Raw genomic sequence first — 18,665 nt, forward strand, 5'->3', positions numbered from 1 at the left:
AATGTAGTTTAAATTTGTCTTGAAATTTGATCCAACAGCTACAATTATTATAACTTTTAGAGAGGTCCCCTGTTTGTAGTCGTTGAATCAAATTTCAAGGATCCCTAGGTTTTGGTGAGAGAGGTCCAAAGGGGATCTCTTCCCTTATTCCACAACTTCCCCCAACCCCCATTTTATTTATGGAAAACTAATAAAAATTGCTTGAAAACTTTGAGTTTTAAAGAAAATGCCTTGAAAACTTTGAGTTTTAATGAAAATAACAAAATATAAAGTAAAATAAATAGTATCATAATTGACATTTTAATGTAAAAGTATGATTTTTCGTTAAAGTGAACAATACCATGAGCTTTTAGATAAAGTTTCATTTTATTTATAATATACATCTTTCTTTTTTTTCTTTTTTTTTTTGCCCTTTTGTCTCAATCCTTTAAATAATCTTCCACCCCCTACATCCCTCCCCTCTGACTCTCCATCAATGCCACATTTGACAGCTCCAAAAATTCATATTTCAAAGTTTTGAAAAAAGCCTCATTTCTTCTCCCCTATCCCTCCAACAAAACCAGGAAATTTTTTTTTTTCAGATGGGCAAGAAAATGAAGCTCCCTTTTCTCTCCAAGAACACATCAGAGATATCAAGATCTTCCTCTTCTTCTTCCTCCTCATGGCCTTGGCCTTCTTGTACTCAAACCAGAACCATTTCTTTCAGAACTGGCAATGATATTTTCAAGACCATAAACTCAGCCTACTTCGACACTACAAACCCTAAAACAGATTTGGCGTTGGTGGATAGCACACCAGACTCGGTCTTCACGAACTCGTCATCTCACGAGTGTCCCAGCTTCACCACCGCCTCTAAAGATTCTAGAGGCGGTGGAGGAGCAGGAGGAGGGGACGCAATAGAGAGTGTGATTAAAGGGTTGAGGTCAGAGAGGCTCTTCTTTGAGCCAGCTGGTCAGACAAGCTCTGTGCTAGTGGAGGCGGCGCCGGCAGCACCATATGATGATGGTGGTAATGGGGTTAATAATGTCATTCCATTCAAGGAGAGCGTGGCTTTGTCAATGGACTCGACAGACCCGATTGTGGATTTTAGAAAATCTATGGAGGAAATGGTGGAAGCTCATGGTTTGAAGGACTGGGAGAATCTTGAAGAGCTTTTGTGCTGGTACTTGAGGGTGAATGGTAAGAGCAATCATGGATATGTTGTTGGAGCTTTTGTTGATCTCTTGGTAGGTCTAGCATTTACCACCACCAGAAGTAATTCTTGTTCTTGTGTTATTAACTCTCCTTCTTCTCCCTTATCTAATTTTTACAATAGTATTACTACTACTTCTTCGTCGCTGTCGTCGTCTTCTTCTTCTGCTTCTTCTGCTACTACTCCTTGTGTTTCCTCCATAGAAGAAGAGTCTGAAAGTACTGCCACTACTCCTTGTTTATCTTCATTGTTAGAAGGTGAAGAAGATCAGATTAAGGAAGAAGAAGCTGACGAGGACGACGAAGATGATGCTTCATCTTCGCCAGTTAATTAGTTGTTTTTTTTATTCAATGGAAAATCAGAACATATGTATACTAGTAGTAGTAGAAATGATAGTGAAAAAGCTTAATCTCTCTCTCTCTCTCTCTCTCTCTCTTTCAAATTCTTGTAGAGAAAATTTTCATGATAACATGATTTGGTACACTAAATTTCATAATATAAATGATTAATTTATTTTTTAAGTTTTAAACAAATTATATTATAACACTTGATGTAACAGATTGTGTTTCCAGCACACTGAAAATCTCACTTTCGTGTGAAGATTGCAATCGTGTGTGTGAGTTTACAGTTTCCCATTTCCCAATGCATGTTAATTAGAGTAGGATTACTATACAAGGGTTAATTTCTATTTTAGTAACGTTAGATACCACATTTATTAGTCACAATTTTCGCAGATTTGAGATCTATCTCATTATGTTACACTTCTCGTCGAAGTTAATAAAATCTATCTATAACTCACCTACTTGTCTGAGTAAATTTTACTTATAAAAGAGATGCGATGAATAATGTGATATAATTTATTAAAAGTCATGTTTGCTATTATTGGAAATCTTTGGTAACTCTTGATGGCAGATTGAATATGTCATAATACGTAAGACAAATTAATAATTTTATGTGGACCGTCAAGACATCATCAAATTGTTGATAAAAATTAAAATATACTGCATGAAAAAAGGTACACTGAAAATTAAGCATCTTCAGTCAATTATATATGGACATATACTAAGCTCCAAATATATTATTTTGTTGGACTATTTCGTATGCTCCAGTGTATCCTACGTAATGCGGTTCTTAGCTCTTAGAAACTAGGTTAAAAATTCAACTGTTAAAATTTAACGGTCAAGAATTTGAAGAGATGATCTTCTGCAACTGATAACAACGACACAAGTGTACGGGCACTGTGAATGAGTGAACTCCACCACTGCCACTCTATGCAATCCAATTTCTGAAATTTTGAAGCAATCAAGGTCGTTGATTTTGAAAATGGACCGTCATTATCAATGATAGGTACCATTCCAGCTCTGAAATTTGGCGTGGTCCCAAAACTCATTTCTTTGCACCTGCACAAATTATCATTTATCGTCGTAAACCCCAATAAAAACTGTGAAATTTTGTGTCAAAAAATAATGTCCTTGAGTGATCAAGGAAATTTTTTGTGTAGCATAAATATAGTTACGATGTATTATCATTTTATGTGTTATAATATAAGCAGTTGATCTGTCACGTTTCTAATATATATTAATAAGATCCATATCATAGTTTGAATGAAATAATAATATTACGTACAATATAGTTTAAGTATAATTACTCTAATAGGGGCTTGTCTTCTCCAACTTTAATATGGCATGATTATCCTCTGCCAGCGGCTCGTGCTGCATTGTTTTCGAGCTATGTCGGCTTACTTGACTTTCGCTTCTCAAATTAATGTACATCTCAACCATGCATGTTTGTCTCATTTTCTTGTTTTTTTTCCTAACCTTGTGGTGTTGTTCGACTTGTTTTGCAGGTTTAGACTTTTTTGTTTGGCTTTAGAGGGTTAGGTTTCATGTCCCCCCCCTCTTTTCTTTGTATCTTTATTGTTTTCATTTCTAGAGGGCTAGGGTTTATGTCCTCTCGTCTTTTTCATGTTTGTTTTTTCCTTTTATTTTATGAAGGGTAAAGTTTATGTCCTGCTAATACCGTCATATCGTCGAGATTTTCTTATCAATAAAACTCCTCTGATATCGTTGAGATTTTCTTCTCAAAAAAGGTATTGTTCGAGTATGCTGAAAAATTGATCAGTCATGGTATTGACACGAACATGATGGATTATTACGAACCCGTTTGAGAGTCTACAAGCTTAATAAAGGAAAACAAACCCACCTGCATTTGCCTTCTTCAGCTTTATATAATTTCAGACGGAGAATATGTCTTGTATGCTTGTTTTCAGTTTTATTTTGTTTTGTGTTTTCTTGTTTTGGTAACCTTATCATCACATCCCTGCCCATATAATAATTTGAATTTCTGACTGTCATGCAAATAGCTAGGTGTTGCGGGAAAATACAAGATGGTGGGATATATATTCTTTGGAGGTGTGATATAAGAATGTCAGTTTTTGAGTGGTGCAAAGAAGAAGCTCTCACCAAGTTAAATCCAATGCTGGATAGGAACAACTCATGCTAAATCCGATGCTTGATCTTCTCCATACTCCATAACTTGTATTTGCATGTATGTCTTGTTGTTGCAATCTTTCAAGTGACACTTTTTGTATGTTAGGCAAGGACATATGAAGGTGCAATTTCCCATGTTGTGGTACCTAATCAAATGTGAGATTATTAATCTGAGTCATTAATTAACTATACTCTCATTTAATTATGTATATACGTGGCTTATAATGATCGTATTTTGATAACATATGGCTCATTTAGAAGTGTTTTAAGAATGATTGAGAAGCTTTTGGTGAAAATGTTTTTGAAATCAACCTTAGTAAAAATCCAAGTGGATCATAGGAAAGTACTTTAAGTATTCCATGCACGAACACATATATGGTGCTTCTTCCAAAAAAATGTCTATAGTGTTTTTGTAAACAAAAATCACTTTTACAAAAAGCATTTTCAATTATTTTAAAAACAAACAGTTCATAATATGATTAAATGTCTTTTAAAAGAAAAATTGTCCTACCAATTATCAAGTAACACTTTTGCTACGTATCTTAGGCAAGGCAACCATAAATCTAGTGCTAATTATATAGAACAAATAAGCAGATGAGGAAGTTACAATTTTTCATGTTGTGGCGTACCTAATTAACTATTAAAAAGGATTGTTACTCTAAACGTCGTTTACGTAGTATTTGTTTAAATTGCTCGTACCAATTTATTTTTTTTAATAACATAATATGTTTGATTGTCTGATTTGAAAAAAAATTATTGATTCCTACCAATTATCATGTTGATTTATGTTATCTTCTTGTTCTCATCGTTGCGAATATGGAGTTGTACAAACAATAAATATATATCCCACTACACTCACTAGAAACTAATTACAAAAAAGAATAGATGGTAGTATGAAAATCTTTGTCTAATTACCTTGCTGATAAGACATTAATCTTTTACTTTATTCAACAAATTAAGTAAACAAGTCTTAAACTCACCTTAGCTGGTTTATTTTAAAAGAAAAACTAATGAAAAATGTTTGAAAACTTTGAGTTTTAACAATAAGGACAAAATAAAAGGTAAAGTGAAATAATACCAGGATTGACTTTTTAGTGTAAAAATGTGGTTTTTCGTTAAAGTGAACAGTACCATGAGTTTTTCGTTAAAGCTCCTTATTTTAAAGGGGAAAGAGCTAGACTAGTTAACTATATAAAGAAAAATATTGGTTAAGTCAGTTGATTATACTAGTGTTTATATCTTGTAAGTGAGGTAACGCTGGAGTAGATAACCTCCTACTCAAAATGCTTGCATTGTATACCTTAACTAATAGCAAACATATGAAGGTAAAAACGAAAAAGAAAAGAAAATTAACGACATTATAGTAATTAAAAGGGTTAACTGCATTTTACACATAAGGTTTGCGGGTCATTTGCAATAAGTCACGAGATTCAGTTTTTGCCTTTTACATCATGTGATTTTTTAATTGCACTAATTTAACCTTTCTGTCAATTTTATTGTCAAATTAGACGTTAAGTGCTAATGTGGCAGATATTGCACTCACATTTTAAGCATACATGACTGTCAACTTCATAAAAAGATTAACAAAGTAAAAGAGTAAAGTACTAAACATTGAAATTGACTGTTGATGAGTGCTTAAAATGTGAGTCAAGTCTATGCAATGTTAGCACTTAACATCTAATTAGACAATAACATTGACGAAGAAATTAATTTAATGCAATCCAGAAATCATATGGTGTAAAATACAAAAATAAAACTTAGTAGCTCATTTTACAAATGGTTTTCAAAATCTTGTGGTGTAAAGGCAGTTAACCTTAATTAAAATAGGGTAAATTACACAGAACTACCTTAACTATTGATCATGAACAATTTCATACCTTGTCTTAAAAAAGTTTCAATGTCATACCTCATCTACGAATTTGTTACAATTTCGTACCTTCCGTCAGTTGTCTGTCAATTCCTCCGTTAAATGGTGACGTGACACACTTTCTATTAAAAAAACTAAAAAAAAAAAAATCATTTAATATTTTTTAAATATTAAAATAATAATAAAAAATAAATAAAACCCACCCATGTTTGTCTTCCACCCCCCCCCCCCCTCCACCCCCTTCTCCTCCCCCCCCCCCCCCCCCCCAACCCCCTGCAACCCAAAGAAAGAAGAAGAAGGAGGAGAAGAAGAAGAAGAAGAAAACCATCTTCTTCTTCCCCCGACCCCCATTCCATGCAACCCACCCCTTTCTTCCCCCTCTCGTCTTCCCCTTCCCTCCTCCTCCGCACACACCCTCTTCCCTCTCCTTAAATCCACGCCCATTCCCCCCATTTTCTCTGTGCCCAATTTCTCCACCCGTGGAATCGACGGAAGATGAGATCTGGGTTGCAGGGCACGGGGGATCGGGGAAGATGCAGATGGTTTTTTTTTTTTTTTTTTTTTTTTTTTTTTCTGGGTTGCAAGTAGTGGGTCCAGAGGAGGAGGGAATGGGAAGACAGGAGGAGGAAGAAATGGGTGAGTTGCAAGGAAGGGGGGGTCGGGAAAGATGAAGATGAGTTTTTTTTCTTCTTCTTCTTTCTTTATCGGTTGCACTGGTTTGGCCCGCGCCCGCCGGGGGGGGGGGGGGGGGGGGCGAAGACGAACATGGGTGGGTTTTTTTTTTTTTAATTTTAATTTTTAATAACTTTTCTTTAATAAATTATTATTTTAATAATTAAAAAATATTAAATGATTTTTAATAATATTTTATTAGTTTTTTAATAGAAAGTGTGCCACATCACAAGCCACGTCAGCATTTAACGGAGGAATTGACAGACAACTGACGTAAGGTATGGCATTGCAACAAATTCGAAAATACGGTATGACATTAAAACTTTTTTAAAAATAAGATATGAAACTGTTAATAACCCAATAATTGAAGTAATTTTGTGTGATTTACCAATAAGTATAAAATTAGTCAATGCTCCAAAGTTCGAGTCTTTTGGCTCAGCAATCAGCATATAGATGCCTCTTCAATATTCTTGCTCTTACGACGAAGATTCTAAACCTTGTGCCATTCAATTTTTTTAATTGATTTTCAAACGTTGTTTATTTTTATTTTTATTTTACACACTTTATTTATTTATTTATTTATGATCATCGAATTAAATAAATTAAACAAAATTAATGATTATGATTATACACAGATGTGTAAGAAGCTAAAAAGAATGTGTCAAAATCACTTCTCTTTTTCGTAGCTCAATCTCAATAAACGATGGATGATGAATATAATGTTTAATTTATAATGACTGCTGATTATATATATTAGCAAATTAAGTTGAGTGTTGATATATTTAAAATAATCATATTTCAAAATTTTAAATCTTAGAGTAATTTGAGCTGTGTGGTTGCCTTCTCTAGCTCTGATTAATTAGAATTAAATATAGATAGTAACTTAATACGATATTTTCACTAATATTTTTAGTCCACCTCATAATATAGTATGACATTAGAGTTATTTAAACATACAAAATTAATCATATTGAAGTAGTGTAGTCAGTTTTATGTGTCCAATTAATAACATTATTGATAGTCTTATGACATTTAAATATAGCACAATTTTGAGAGTTTTTCTCAAAAAATCCAACTTTTGTGAGTTTATATTTTATCTTAATTTTTAGCATACGCCCACGATTTAAATCTAAAGTTTACCTCTTAACAAACAAAATCTAAAATAAGTTTACCCATTTTATTGGGTACAATGAAAAGAGACAACACCAACAGCAGAACTTTAACATATACAAGATGGTGTGTGGCAGTTTACCCACTTTCTCATTATATCTCTTACTGGCTAGGGGTGCAATTTGGATTTGGTCAACTCCAATCCAGATATGCTTTCAAACTTAATTGGGAGGTTATATAATGAAGTAAAAATTCGCCCAAACTCAACGTGACCTTAACCGAATCATTTATTAGGTTGAGTTGGGTTGATGCCTTATCCATCCATGTCAACCCAAACTCAACTCGATATCTAGCTTGAATTCTCTCATGCCCATCATGTTTCATATTAGATACAAGTTTTAGGACTATAATTGAATTTTGTTGGTTTTTATAGTGATAATGTTGCTTTTTACATTTCTTTTGGTTAAAACTTTGGTATTCTCTTATTATTTTATTTTGAACTTCGCATGCTTGAAAAATTAGAAATGGTATCCACACTGTTTGGTTTAGTTTTCGTTGTGAAAGATGATGTGTAAAATTAAATTTTGACTAGTATAGGTGTTTTTTGGTACAAATTTTGAAAATCTTGCAAAATAAGTTGTTATAAGATTAAACTTGATAAAATTGGGCAAACTCGAATTCAACCCAAGTAAACCCAAATCCGATTTAAACCCGAACTTAAATAACCCGCATGAACCCGAACTCAATCCAAAACCGAATTATGAATGTAGGTTAGGGTTAGGTTGACCATCTAACTCTTCCAATCTGCCCGAGTTGCACCTTACTAATGGCATTTGATTTGAGGAATTTTCTAATATACTTCAGTTTATTCTAGACTCATTAGAATCTTTGTTAAAAATATAATGACCAAATTTAAAAACTCTGAGAGTTTTCAATATACTTAAGGCGGCATCAGCCATGCGATAGGAGTTTTTCTAGTTACATTCCGCTACTAATTTAAGTTCACCCGACAAAAAAATTTTAACACCTAAAGATCCAATATTACCCTTAAACTTTACAAAAACCTACCACCCCAGCTATCGTCCTCCCTTTCGGCTCTCGCACCACGACTATCTTACAGTCTTACTTTCTTCTTCCTCCTCCTCCTCGTCGGATCAAAATGGATTTGAATGAGATCAAACTAAAACGATTTCAATGAAATTAAAAGCAATGTGATAGAATGCTCATAGCTGCACTGGAACATATTTTTTAGTGTTCATGCAGACAAAGAAACAGACAGCCTGCAGGCGTTAACTTGTCAAATTTGGAGAAAATCAATATCAACACATGTTTCCCCAGAAACTAATTAATGATTAGTTTGGTAATTAGTGAAATTATGAACCAACCAACACCCAACAGAAAAACACAACCACCACGCGAATACCCTCATTTTCCGAGGACATTTAATTTTTACACGAAAATTGGGACAAAAAAATTAGTATAGAATTTTGTGCCTGTCGTATTTTCCTGCTTCTTCTTTTTTCCCGAAAAATTAAATTTCATTAAAAAGAGAAAACGGTACAAAAGTTGAGATAGGTGGATCTAAGAGGGAGGCGAGGACTGAGAAGAAATTATATACCTTGAAAGTTGACGTAGTGTATTGCTCGGTTCCATTATCTATGCATATTAGGCCAATCCAAATATTACACAGAATTCCAATATAAACAAGGGAAACAAAGCATAAAAAGGCCAAAGGAATAGGTTAGCGTTTGGCTTTAGAAGGGACAGTGAGACGATATGGAATGGGATGAAACGGAAGTTCCGTGCAACGTTTAGTACGCGCAAGCTGGAATAGAACATTTGTTCTATGCCACGTTTTGGACAAAGTTCAAGCATATATACAACTGACTGAACCAACATGTGTGTGAGCGATTGTTCTTTAACTTTTATTGCTAAATTGAGTAGCAAGAAATTACATGTTCATGTTATGAAAAACGAAACTTAATACCCTTATTGTAGTTCATTAGTGAAAATAATAACCACTTCCCTTTTTATCTTTTTAATACACTCTTGTTTAATTTTATTTGTTGTTTCTGTTGGTTTGTTCATTGAGAAAAATGATATGTGATTATTATTTTCTATTATATTACAATGAGAGTAATTTATTCATTTCATACTAAAGACATCATTTGCAAGTGTTGAATTACCCTAATGGATATGAGTCTCTTCAAACCACTACGTCTATTGTTTAGACCCTTTCCTTTACAATGACCTTTTTTTCTAGACCCTTTTGGTACAAGAACGTTATGGTCAATCATTGTTCTATCTTAGTCCAACAATGAACAAGAAAGTACAATAACAACAAAGTTAAATGACCATTTAGGTACCGTTTGGTACGTGGGACGGGACGGAACAGAGTGGGACAAGGCGTTCCGTCCCACGTTTGGTGTGCCTAAAACGGGTGGAACAAGCTGTTCCACGGGACGAGTTTTGGGTGAATTTTCGTTCCATCTCACCCCCCTGGAACGACTCGTTCCACATCCGTGGAACAAAAAATTATAACCTCTCCGTCTCCTTCTTCTTCCTCTTTGTTTCCATCCAAGGGCATCTTTACTCCCGCTCCGTTCCGTTCCGTCCTGTCCCGTCTCGTCCCGTCCCGTCCCGTCTGCATACCAAACGATACCATAGATGAATTAAAATCGAACGGGGAGTATAATTTCATTATACCATATAGCCTAGAAGAATGGGACTGTGGTAATATCGTTTATAATAATAAAAAATAAAATAAAAATTGAGGTACCAATGAGTTGCTTTTCGTGTTTGAAGGGCCTAGTTATTCAAGTCAATTTAAGGCACCTTAAATGGAGCATGATGTAATTGAGGACAGGCTTTATTTACCCCAACTACCAACCACGGCCCATATCAATCCATTTACGTACCGGCATTTGCATTTATTTGGGCTTTTATCTTTGCTATTTAAAAAACCATGTAAAGCTTTTGTCACATAAACACGCCCTGACACCAACTAAGGTCCAATCAAGGATTCAATACTCACCTGCATCATGACTTTTCATTACGTTCATGCAGAAGAACATTCAAATCCTAATTGCACTGTGTTGGGTAGAGGAGGAGGAAACAGTAACCATGAGCAAGAGGATATGTGAAGGAGGACATAAACAGCAGACACACTCAGTAAATATATGTATAGGAGAGAACAATAGAAAAAAGAAGGGTAACTAATTCAAGTCGCTTCGTCCCACTTTTTGATACAACGTTGTGGGGGAAGGGACATGAGTTAAGCTACAAAATAGGTCAATGATAATTAGGTATCAGAGCCACAATCTATGAGAATCAAACCTAAGGTCTTCCACATATAAATAAAGAGAAATACATTTAGATGGTAGTGTTAGAACACTAGCTACGGCCTCTTGAGACTGCTCCAGCATTCAACAGTAATTGAAACCCTAAACCCTAAATCAGCCACTTCACTGGTGAATAGTTTTGCAGACAATTGTTTCAAAAGCCTTGGACTTATTAGTCACTATTTAAAATCAACAAAATGACAATGAAACAAAATACTACCCTAAAAAGAAAACAATCACAGTACTGTAGGATTTTACTTGGAAACAAGAAGAAATAAATATGCCGAGAAACCAAATTTTTTTCAACTAGTAAACTAGGATACTTTGCAATGTCACTCTATGAAGGATTATGTTCGATCGGGTCCAAGATTAGGTGGCAATAATACTTGCATTCTCCCATGAGGAGAATGCAGACATTCCATTATTTACAAATAATGTATTTTTGTTCTACTACAAATTTTATAACGGAATCATTCAATTTCTTAATATTCGTTTGAAAATCATATGACAAAAAAATCATTCAAATCGGAGATGCGGTTTAATCATCCAAATATATTAAATAAATGGATGGTTCAATATGAATATGTTACTGGATACTCACATCATCAATTTGTTTCACACATTTGGATGCATAAATGATATCTGATTCAAATGATTTTTTTTTTTTTTTTGTAGGAATGATCTTCAAATAAAGCTTAAGAAATTGAACGGTTTCAATTTAATATGTTGTAGGGTCAGAGAGGATGCGAGTATTGTTCCAAATTCAATGATCTTCAAATGGTGGAATATGTGCATATTTCCCGTCATGAGAGGATGCGAGTATTATTCCAAATTTATTATGTTATAGGGTCAGAGAAACGTCCTTGGGATGACACTACAAGAGAACTTTGTTTTAATTTTTGTAGTACAAGCAATAATTTAGAACGTTTTTAAGAAGTGAGATGATTTTTCACACAATTGTTTTTAATTTTTTAGTCATAAGATTGAACAAATCGAACAAAAACAACGAACATGATTATATGGGGTGTGAGAGACTAAAAATGTATGTATTTATGATTTCATTTAATAGAAATATGTAATGTTGAGATGTAAAACCACAATATTTTATTAGAAAAACTAATTAAAAGAGTTTGAAAACTTTGAGTTTTAACGAAAAGAACAAAATAAAGACTAAAGTAGATGGTACTAAAATTGATTTTTTAATGTTAAAATGTAGTTTTTCGTTAAAGTGAACAGTATCGAGAGCTTTTCATTAAAGTTTCCTATTTTATTTACATTTCTATGGGAAGTAAAGGCGAGTTTCATTTCGAGGTTAATCTGAGATCTTATTTACTATTATCTCTTTAACTAGAAGAGCCCATCTTTAGAAGTAAACAATATGTAAATTTACATTTGTATTATATTTTTCGGTCAAGATGAATATTCTTAAATTTTGTTCATCGAACAAGAATGTAAGGTGCTCATTCCACAGTAGTTTAGATCTCTCATTGACGATTCTTATTTTAAACTTTGGGAAGTGAGAACTAAACTTTGCACGCAAATGGGAAACTACAATGCTCTAATAACTAGACTAAATTCAGATCTTTCTAGCATTATCCGATATAAATAAGGGCACATTCTCCTATTGAACTCAGATCGGAACTTTAAAAAGGGTAGCTAGTAGCACCCTAAACCGATTGGTCAATCATAAACGTATACATAGATTAGCATTTGATAATCTTTCAACTTCTAAAGTAAGAATGGCAAACTTATATCCCCACACTGTGCACCCTAGATATTGTACCAAAGGACAACCTTCTAGGTTACAAAAAGTCACTAATAATTGGAATTTCAGCATTCCTAGAGTTACTTAAACCCTAAAATGTCTTAAAAAGCAAGATTAAGAGATTAAACTTTTCAAGAGAGGTCCACTTAAAGGGCATGTCTTTAAGAGACAGGATTGGAGCAGTAGGGTTCTAACAGTCAGTGTGGAGCAATGACACATGTCAAGTCATTTCGCCATTTTTTTTCCCATGCTCATTGTTCCACCATGTACCCCTCTTTACATGTCAGGCTCACATTTTGGTGCTTCAAATCAAAATGTTCCAATCTATTGGCCTAAAAAAGTACCCAAGGGGACTCATATAATTGTCATATCCAGTTACAAATTAGGGTATTTTGGTTCCACAAAAGTTGAAGGCATATTGTATGTCTGCGTTACTGGTTTCTACAAATTAAAGTCGATCGGCACTGATGGCCATGCTCTCTTTCCAGTTGGTGATTTGGCTGATGCTTGATTCTGTGTATGCTCATAAACAGTTCTTATCCGTTTATTTTTCGGCTTGATTTGTTTCAAATTTTCAATTATTATCTTTTACTGAGCAAAGTATCGGGATGTAAATTTGTAGAACATTTTTTATCTCTCTCTTCAAGTCATGAGATGAGAAATTTTATTTTATTTTATTTATTTTTTATTTTTTTAGAAAAAGATGTACAACCAGTTGCATGACAAGATTCCCCGTTTACTAATTAGTTAATTAATTAAGCAGCTTCTTTTTTCATTCAATGTCTATTGTTTATGATAGAACTTCGGATAAGGTGGAAGTCCGACAATATGCCTTCAACTTTTGTGGAACCAAAATACCCTAATTTGTAACTGGATATGAGTCCAAATTTTAATTAGTCCGATTATATTAAATCTTGTAAGTGATGGACTGCTCTAGTTGTTAGAGTATTCTTATTCAGTTTATGTGTTTTGAGTCCAAATTCTTCCTTATCTCTTAGTATATATTAATACTAGCAGAGAGCACACATTTTATGTGTGTGAACAATTTCTCTTAATAAGTGCATATTTTTTCTTAATATTGCATAATTACTATTTTGTCATAGGAAAAATATGTATATGATTGTCATTTTCTCAAAAAATGAGGGTTAAATAGGAAAAATAGGGATATGATTGTCATTTTGTCAAAAGGTACCAAATTAAAGCCTCTTCAACCGCCCATCTCCTCTCACGTTCTTCTCAAGCGCAACCGCTTCAGTTCATTCAAATTATCCAAAAAACATCATGATTTCACTTATGTAGATGACAAAATGATGGTGAGACAATTTCTCTTAATAAGTGCATATTTTTATCTTATGTAAATATTTTGATACAAAATTACTATTTTGCCCTCCTTATGTAAATATTGTGTATCAAAAGTGAGGGCAAGATAGGAAAAAAGGGGAAAAGTTTGAAAGATACAAAATTACTATTTTGCCCTCCTCATGTCAACATTGTGTATCAAAAGTGAGGGTAAAATAGTAAAAAATGGGCAAAAAGTTGAAAAGACCTCTTCTCTTAATAGACTAGATAAATTATTGTTTGTACTAAAAAAAAGGACTAATTAAAGCTTATAATATGAAATATATTTTCTTATTAAAACAAATTAATCACCATCTCTCTCTCACACGCACCAACTTGCAAATTTCATTATTGTATTTGTAGGTGTATCATGATCATGAACGTAAGAATTGAATGTGGTCTACTATAAGGGTTTAGTCAAAATCTATATATCTTGTTGCTTGTGGGAAATACTAGAGGGCCTTCTCCTTCATTTAAAATTGGAAGCAGTCCATGACTCTGTCCAACGTCTCTCTCCCCAGAAAATTAAATTCTTACAAACCAAATATCATGAATGCCTCTCTTGAGTCTCCTCTCCTCCTGCCAAGTAAATTGATTGTAACGCCATTAAATCAAATCTCTGTTTCAACAACTACACATTCACATCTAGTCAATATCTTTATTTAGATTTTTTATCAGACAGTGGGGAAGAACATCTTTCATCATCAAATTTTCTTTGGGACAGATAGGAAAAAAAGAAGTAACTTGGTAATATGGAGAATGGTTAGAGAGGTAGAGATGCACGATTGCAACTGTACTTGTCACTGCAAAGCAAAACCATAGTAAGTAAGATCTTTGTGCCTTTTTGGTATGGCTGGTTTTGGTGATTTGGGTGGGGATACACTTGTTGTTACAAATAGAGTCAAGTGGGTCTTCACTCTCGTGCGCTTATCCCTATCTGATAGCTGCATAAAGATCACTTTGGCATTTAGAAATATTATAAGACAGTAATACTCACATGATGACATTTAAAATAAGTTTAGCAAGCATTCAAGGAACCCATGGTGTTGAAATATCCACTGTTTCCATGAATTTTTATATTTTACTTTATATGCTCGATTAAATTGAAGTGTTAAAGCATATGTCACACATAAAATTTCATGAAGTTAAATTTCTTCTGTAATAATGATTCTACTATACATTGAATTTTTCAGTATACAGACTTACTAGATAAAATTAATATGTGGTTAAGTTTAAGACAATATTAATGTTAGTTAGTAGTGTGTTACTAGATCGTATTTAAACTTTGACGCAACTTAAATTCTTAACAATATCAATATTAATTAGTAGTAAATAATTAAAGTATTAATATTAACTTGATGCTGATTAGTAATGACTTGCGAAATCGTCTCTCAAAGTTTGACGTGCAAGAGCATCTTCAAAAGAGACGTTAAATTCAAAACATCAGATTTAAATTTGATGGCTAACTTGGTAATTTGACATAACTTCAATATTTTCTTTGTATGCCAAAATTTATTGCTTCATTTATATTTTTTTTTTAAACAAAAATAATAAAAGTTAGGTTGTTGTTGGTTTAAAAATAATAAACTAATACTTAAATATACTAGCATTTAAGGTAAGTCAAGTGAAATGCCTTTGGAAATAGCAAAAATAAAATTTGAAGGCAACTTTAAATTTGACATCTTTTTGTCCATATCAATTTAGTCTTTTTTTTTTCATGTTATCTTTGACATTTCAGTTGGAATAAATGGTACATCATTTGTTACTGTTATATGTCTATTTGATATTTTTGACATCTTTTTTTAAAAATGGAAATGGTCTAAGTTACATTGGTTCAAATGCTATGGATGTTTTTATTTCCTGAGGTGGAGAGGAGAGCCACGAAGATTTGAGCAAATAGGTAATAATTGACGGTAGAGAAACATCGGCAGAGCAGACGAGACGGAGAGAGATCGAAGGCCAAGTTGCAAGTGCGTGATTGCAAGGAGCCAAAAATTATATTGAGTATCCCATTGGAAAATGTGTAAGATACGTCAGGACTCAGTAATAGACATTTCTATTCTCTCTTCACACATAATAAAAATGCATAGAACAACTGGCTTTCACCACTTCCAACTCTCTCTAATAATTATAATCCAAATCCCAATGCCTGTGTTTCTCCCACTGTGATGCCCTAATTTCTTGAAACTTGCCCTAGTTGACCGAATGAGGATTCTCTTCAAAAATTTTTTTGAGGATTTTAAGAATTTTTTAATTATATCTGTTCATTGTATATTATGTGATCAATTTTTGTCAGTTACTGTTTATATTTAATTTTAAATAAAAAAATTTATAATAATTTTTAACCGCATGATATACGATAAACAAATTTGATTGAAAGATTTCTGAAATCCTCGTAAAGAGGACTCCGAGAGGATCCTCATTTGAGTTGACCAACCCAACTTAAAACTCCTAGTGACGAGCTTAAAATCTTCTACACTCAAAATTTGTGAATTTTTTGTCATCTATCTTAGGGGTGGAAAAAATTCCCAAAAATTCCAAACCGAACCGAAAAAATCCCGATCCCAAACCAAAAATTTCCCAAATCGAAATTCTCGAAATTTTCGGGATGCTATCCCGAACCGATCCCAAATTTTTGGTATGGAATTCGGGATTGGCTTCTCGATATTTTGGGAATCCCATACCGGACCGAAAATATATAATATTAATTATTATATATATATTATTATTTTATAATTGATGCTAGTAGTTTCTAATTCATGCTCTGCAACCTGGAATGCCCTACACCTTTCATATTTTTCATGTTTTGTTTGATATTCACGTGGATTTTATTATTGCTGCTGCCATAGCTGATGATTTTAGAAGGCTTGATTCTTTTGTCTCTCAACATATTGCAAAAAGGGTTTAATTAATTTGAATTTTGACTATGATAAAAACAGTCAGGCATGCCAGTGTTCAATTAAATGGTAGTGTGAATGAAATGAAATTCCTAGTTCATGAATGTGTTCTTGAATTATATATTTGAAGAACAATTCATAATTTCATATTTCAATTTGGGATTCCCGATTTGTCCCAAAATCCCCAAAATATTTCGGGATTCCCGAAAATTTGGTTTGGGATTGGTCTTCAAATTCCTGTCCCAAAAAATTTTGGTTTGGGATTCGGGATATTAGTTTCGGTATGGTATCCCATACCGAACCACCCCTAATCTATCTTATTTGTTGATACGATCTTATTTTACAATGTTAATTTTTCTACTTATCTCCTCAATAAATAATTCAAACTAAAGATAAGTTAAGTAAAAAAAAAAAAAAAAAAAACACGTGTTGCTCAAATAAATCGAGCACAAGGGGCTACAAAGAGTTTTTGCTGCAGAAAGACCCAGCACATCATGTCAATCGTTTGGCTTATTTTAGGACAACACTTGTTTAAACTCTAATAACTTAAGTTCATGTAGTCATTTACATAATTAAATAAATTGACAGTTTATTATAATTATAATATTTATTATTAGAATTGTCGGTTTGTTCATTACGTATGAAAGATTAAACGAACTCAAATTAATTGATTATTTTATAGAGATAGTTCAACCACAAATGAGCCATTTTGATCATAATTTTTGTATAATATTAATATACATTACTCACAAGTAAGAGTATGCTTCGACAAAAAAAAAAAAAAAGTAGGCATAATATAAGTACGAAGTATCGTCCTTTATTTTATTGCAGCTTAGCTCTTCTCGAATAATCCTAATTAAGTCCACTCTAATCAAAAATTTTTTTTTGTTGGACAAAACTCTAACTAAAACTTACAAGCTTCCAATTCCAATTCAAAGATAACCACATAAGATGTAAAATCACAAGTGTGTTGCACTGAAAAAAATTCACGAAGACATTGTAACTGTAAATTTTGTACAGTAACATTTTAGAAGTGAAAGGTAAAAATGTATAACTTTTTAGAACTGAAAAATGCATATATAGAAATATTCTTTTACCATGTTACACTATGTAACAAAACTCATGATCCCACATTATCTCATCCGACGATTTACTTTGTACTCTAGGAAAGTGGTAAAATATAATTAATACAAAAAAACAAATTAAAAATCGTAACCATAATTCATATAATATTTGATTCATGGAAAATATTTCTTTACGTTACATGCACCCCACAACCATACAAAAGACCTTAAATAACTTGATTTAATTCCATTGTCTTTCTTCTTAACTCGACATGTAAGTGGAAACTCAGTCTCCCAACTCCGCTGCACGTGCAGAAGATACAGGTTCAGCTAGTAGTCACATGACTTGTTGCTCGCAAAGTGCAGCAACGTCGAACCTCCGGACCTGACAGAGAAAACAGCATTCCAGATCTCAGTGAAGACCCTGATGATAATGCCGTGGTTGCAGGGAGAGTTGAGCTGCAGGAAACAGTTGAGAAGCTCCCGGAGATCGTCTTTGGAGTATATCTCGTTCTCCAGTATCATCTGTAGCATGGAGTGTCGAAAATCCAAATAAGGGTCGCCGGAGTCTTTCTCCACGGCCACGCTCTCGTTGCCGATTCTACCGAAGCCGTTGATTGGTCGCGTGCTCTTCGTGTCGGAATCTGTGACAAAAAAAGGAGCGTGGTAGTTGTCTTTGTAGAGTTTGTTGTAATTGTTGCGTGGGGTTGAAGAAGAAGAAGCAGGATGATGGAAGTGGTTGTGTTTTAGGGTTTTGGAGGAGGGTTTAGGTTTAGGGTTGAATATTTGGAAGAGCTTACTAGGTTTTCTGCAGCTGCCGCATCCTATGTCGACTGTGACTTTGCTCAGCCGGAGCTTTCTTCTGGTTGTTGTAGGCATTGTGTGTGTTTTAGAGAGAGAGAGAGAGAGAGAGAGAGAGAGAGGTTTTGA

General features: G+C 33.6%; 2 protein-coding genes across 2 annotated transcripts; one reads left to right on the forward strand and one right to left on the reverse strand.

Moving 5' to 3' along the window:
- Positions 1-472: 472 nt before the first annotated feature.
- Positions 473-1,592, forward strand: LOC137711915 (transcription repressor OFP15-like). Its single transcript, XM_068451067.1, has one exon. It carries the CDS (start codon positions 582-584, stop codon positions 1,524-1,526), a length of 945 nt encoding a protein of 314 aa, XP_068307168.1. The 5' UTR covers positions 473-581; the 3' UTR covers positions 1,527-1,592.
- Positions 1,593-17,946: 16,354 nt separating this feature from the next.
- On the reverse strand, positions 17,947-18,643 carry LOC137712052 (transcription repressor OFP6-like). The gene has a single exon (XM_068451201.1). The coding sequence runs from the start codon at positions 18,612-18,614 to the stop codon at positions 18,066-18,068; it is 549 nt and encodes a 182-aa protein (XP_068307302.1). The 5' UTR covers positions 18,615-18,643; the 3' UTR covers positions 17,947-18,065.
- Between the last annotated feature and the right edge of the window lie 22 nt (positions 18,644-18,665).

The sequence above is a fragment of the Pyrus communis genome, chromosome 13, assembly GCF_963583255.1.
Source record: "Pyrus communis chromosome 13, drPyrComm1.1, whole genome shotgun sequence".
NCBI lineage: Eukaryota > Viridiplantae > Streptophyta > Magnoliopsida > Rosales > Rosaceae > Pyrus > Pyrus communis.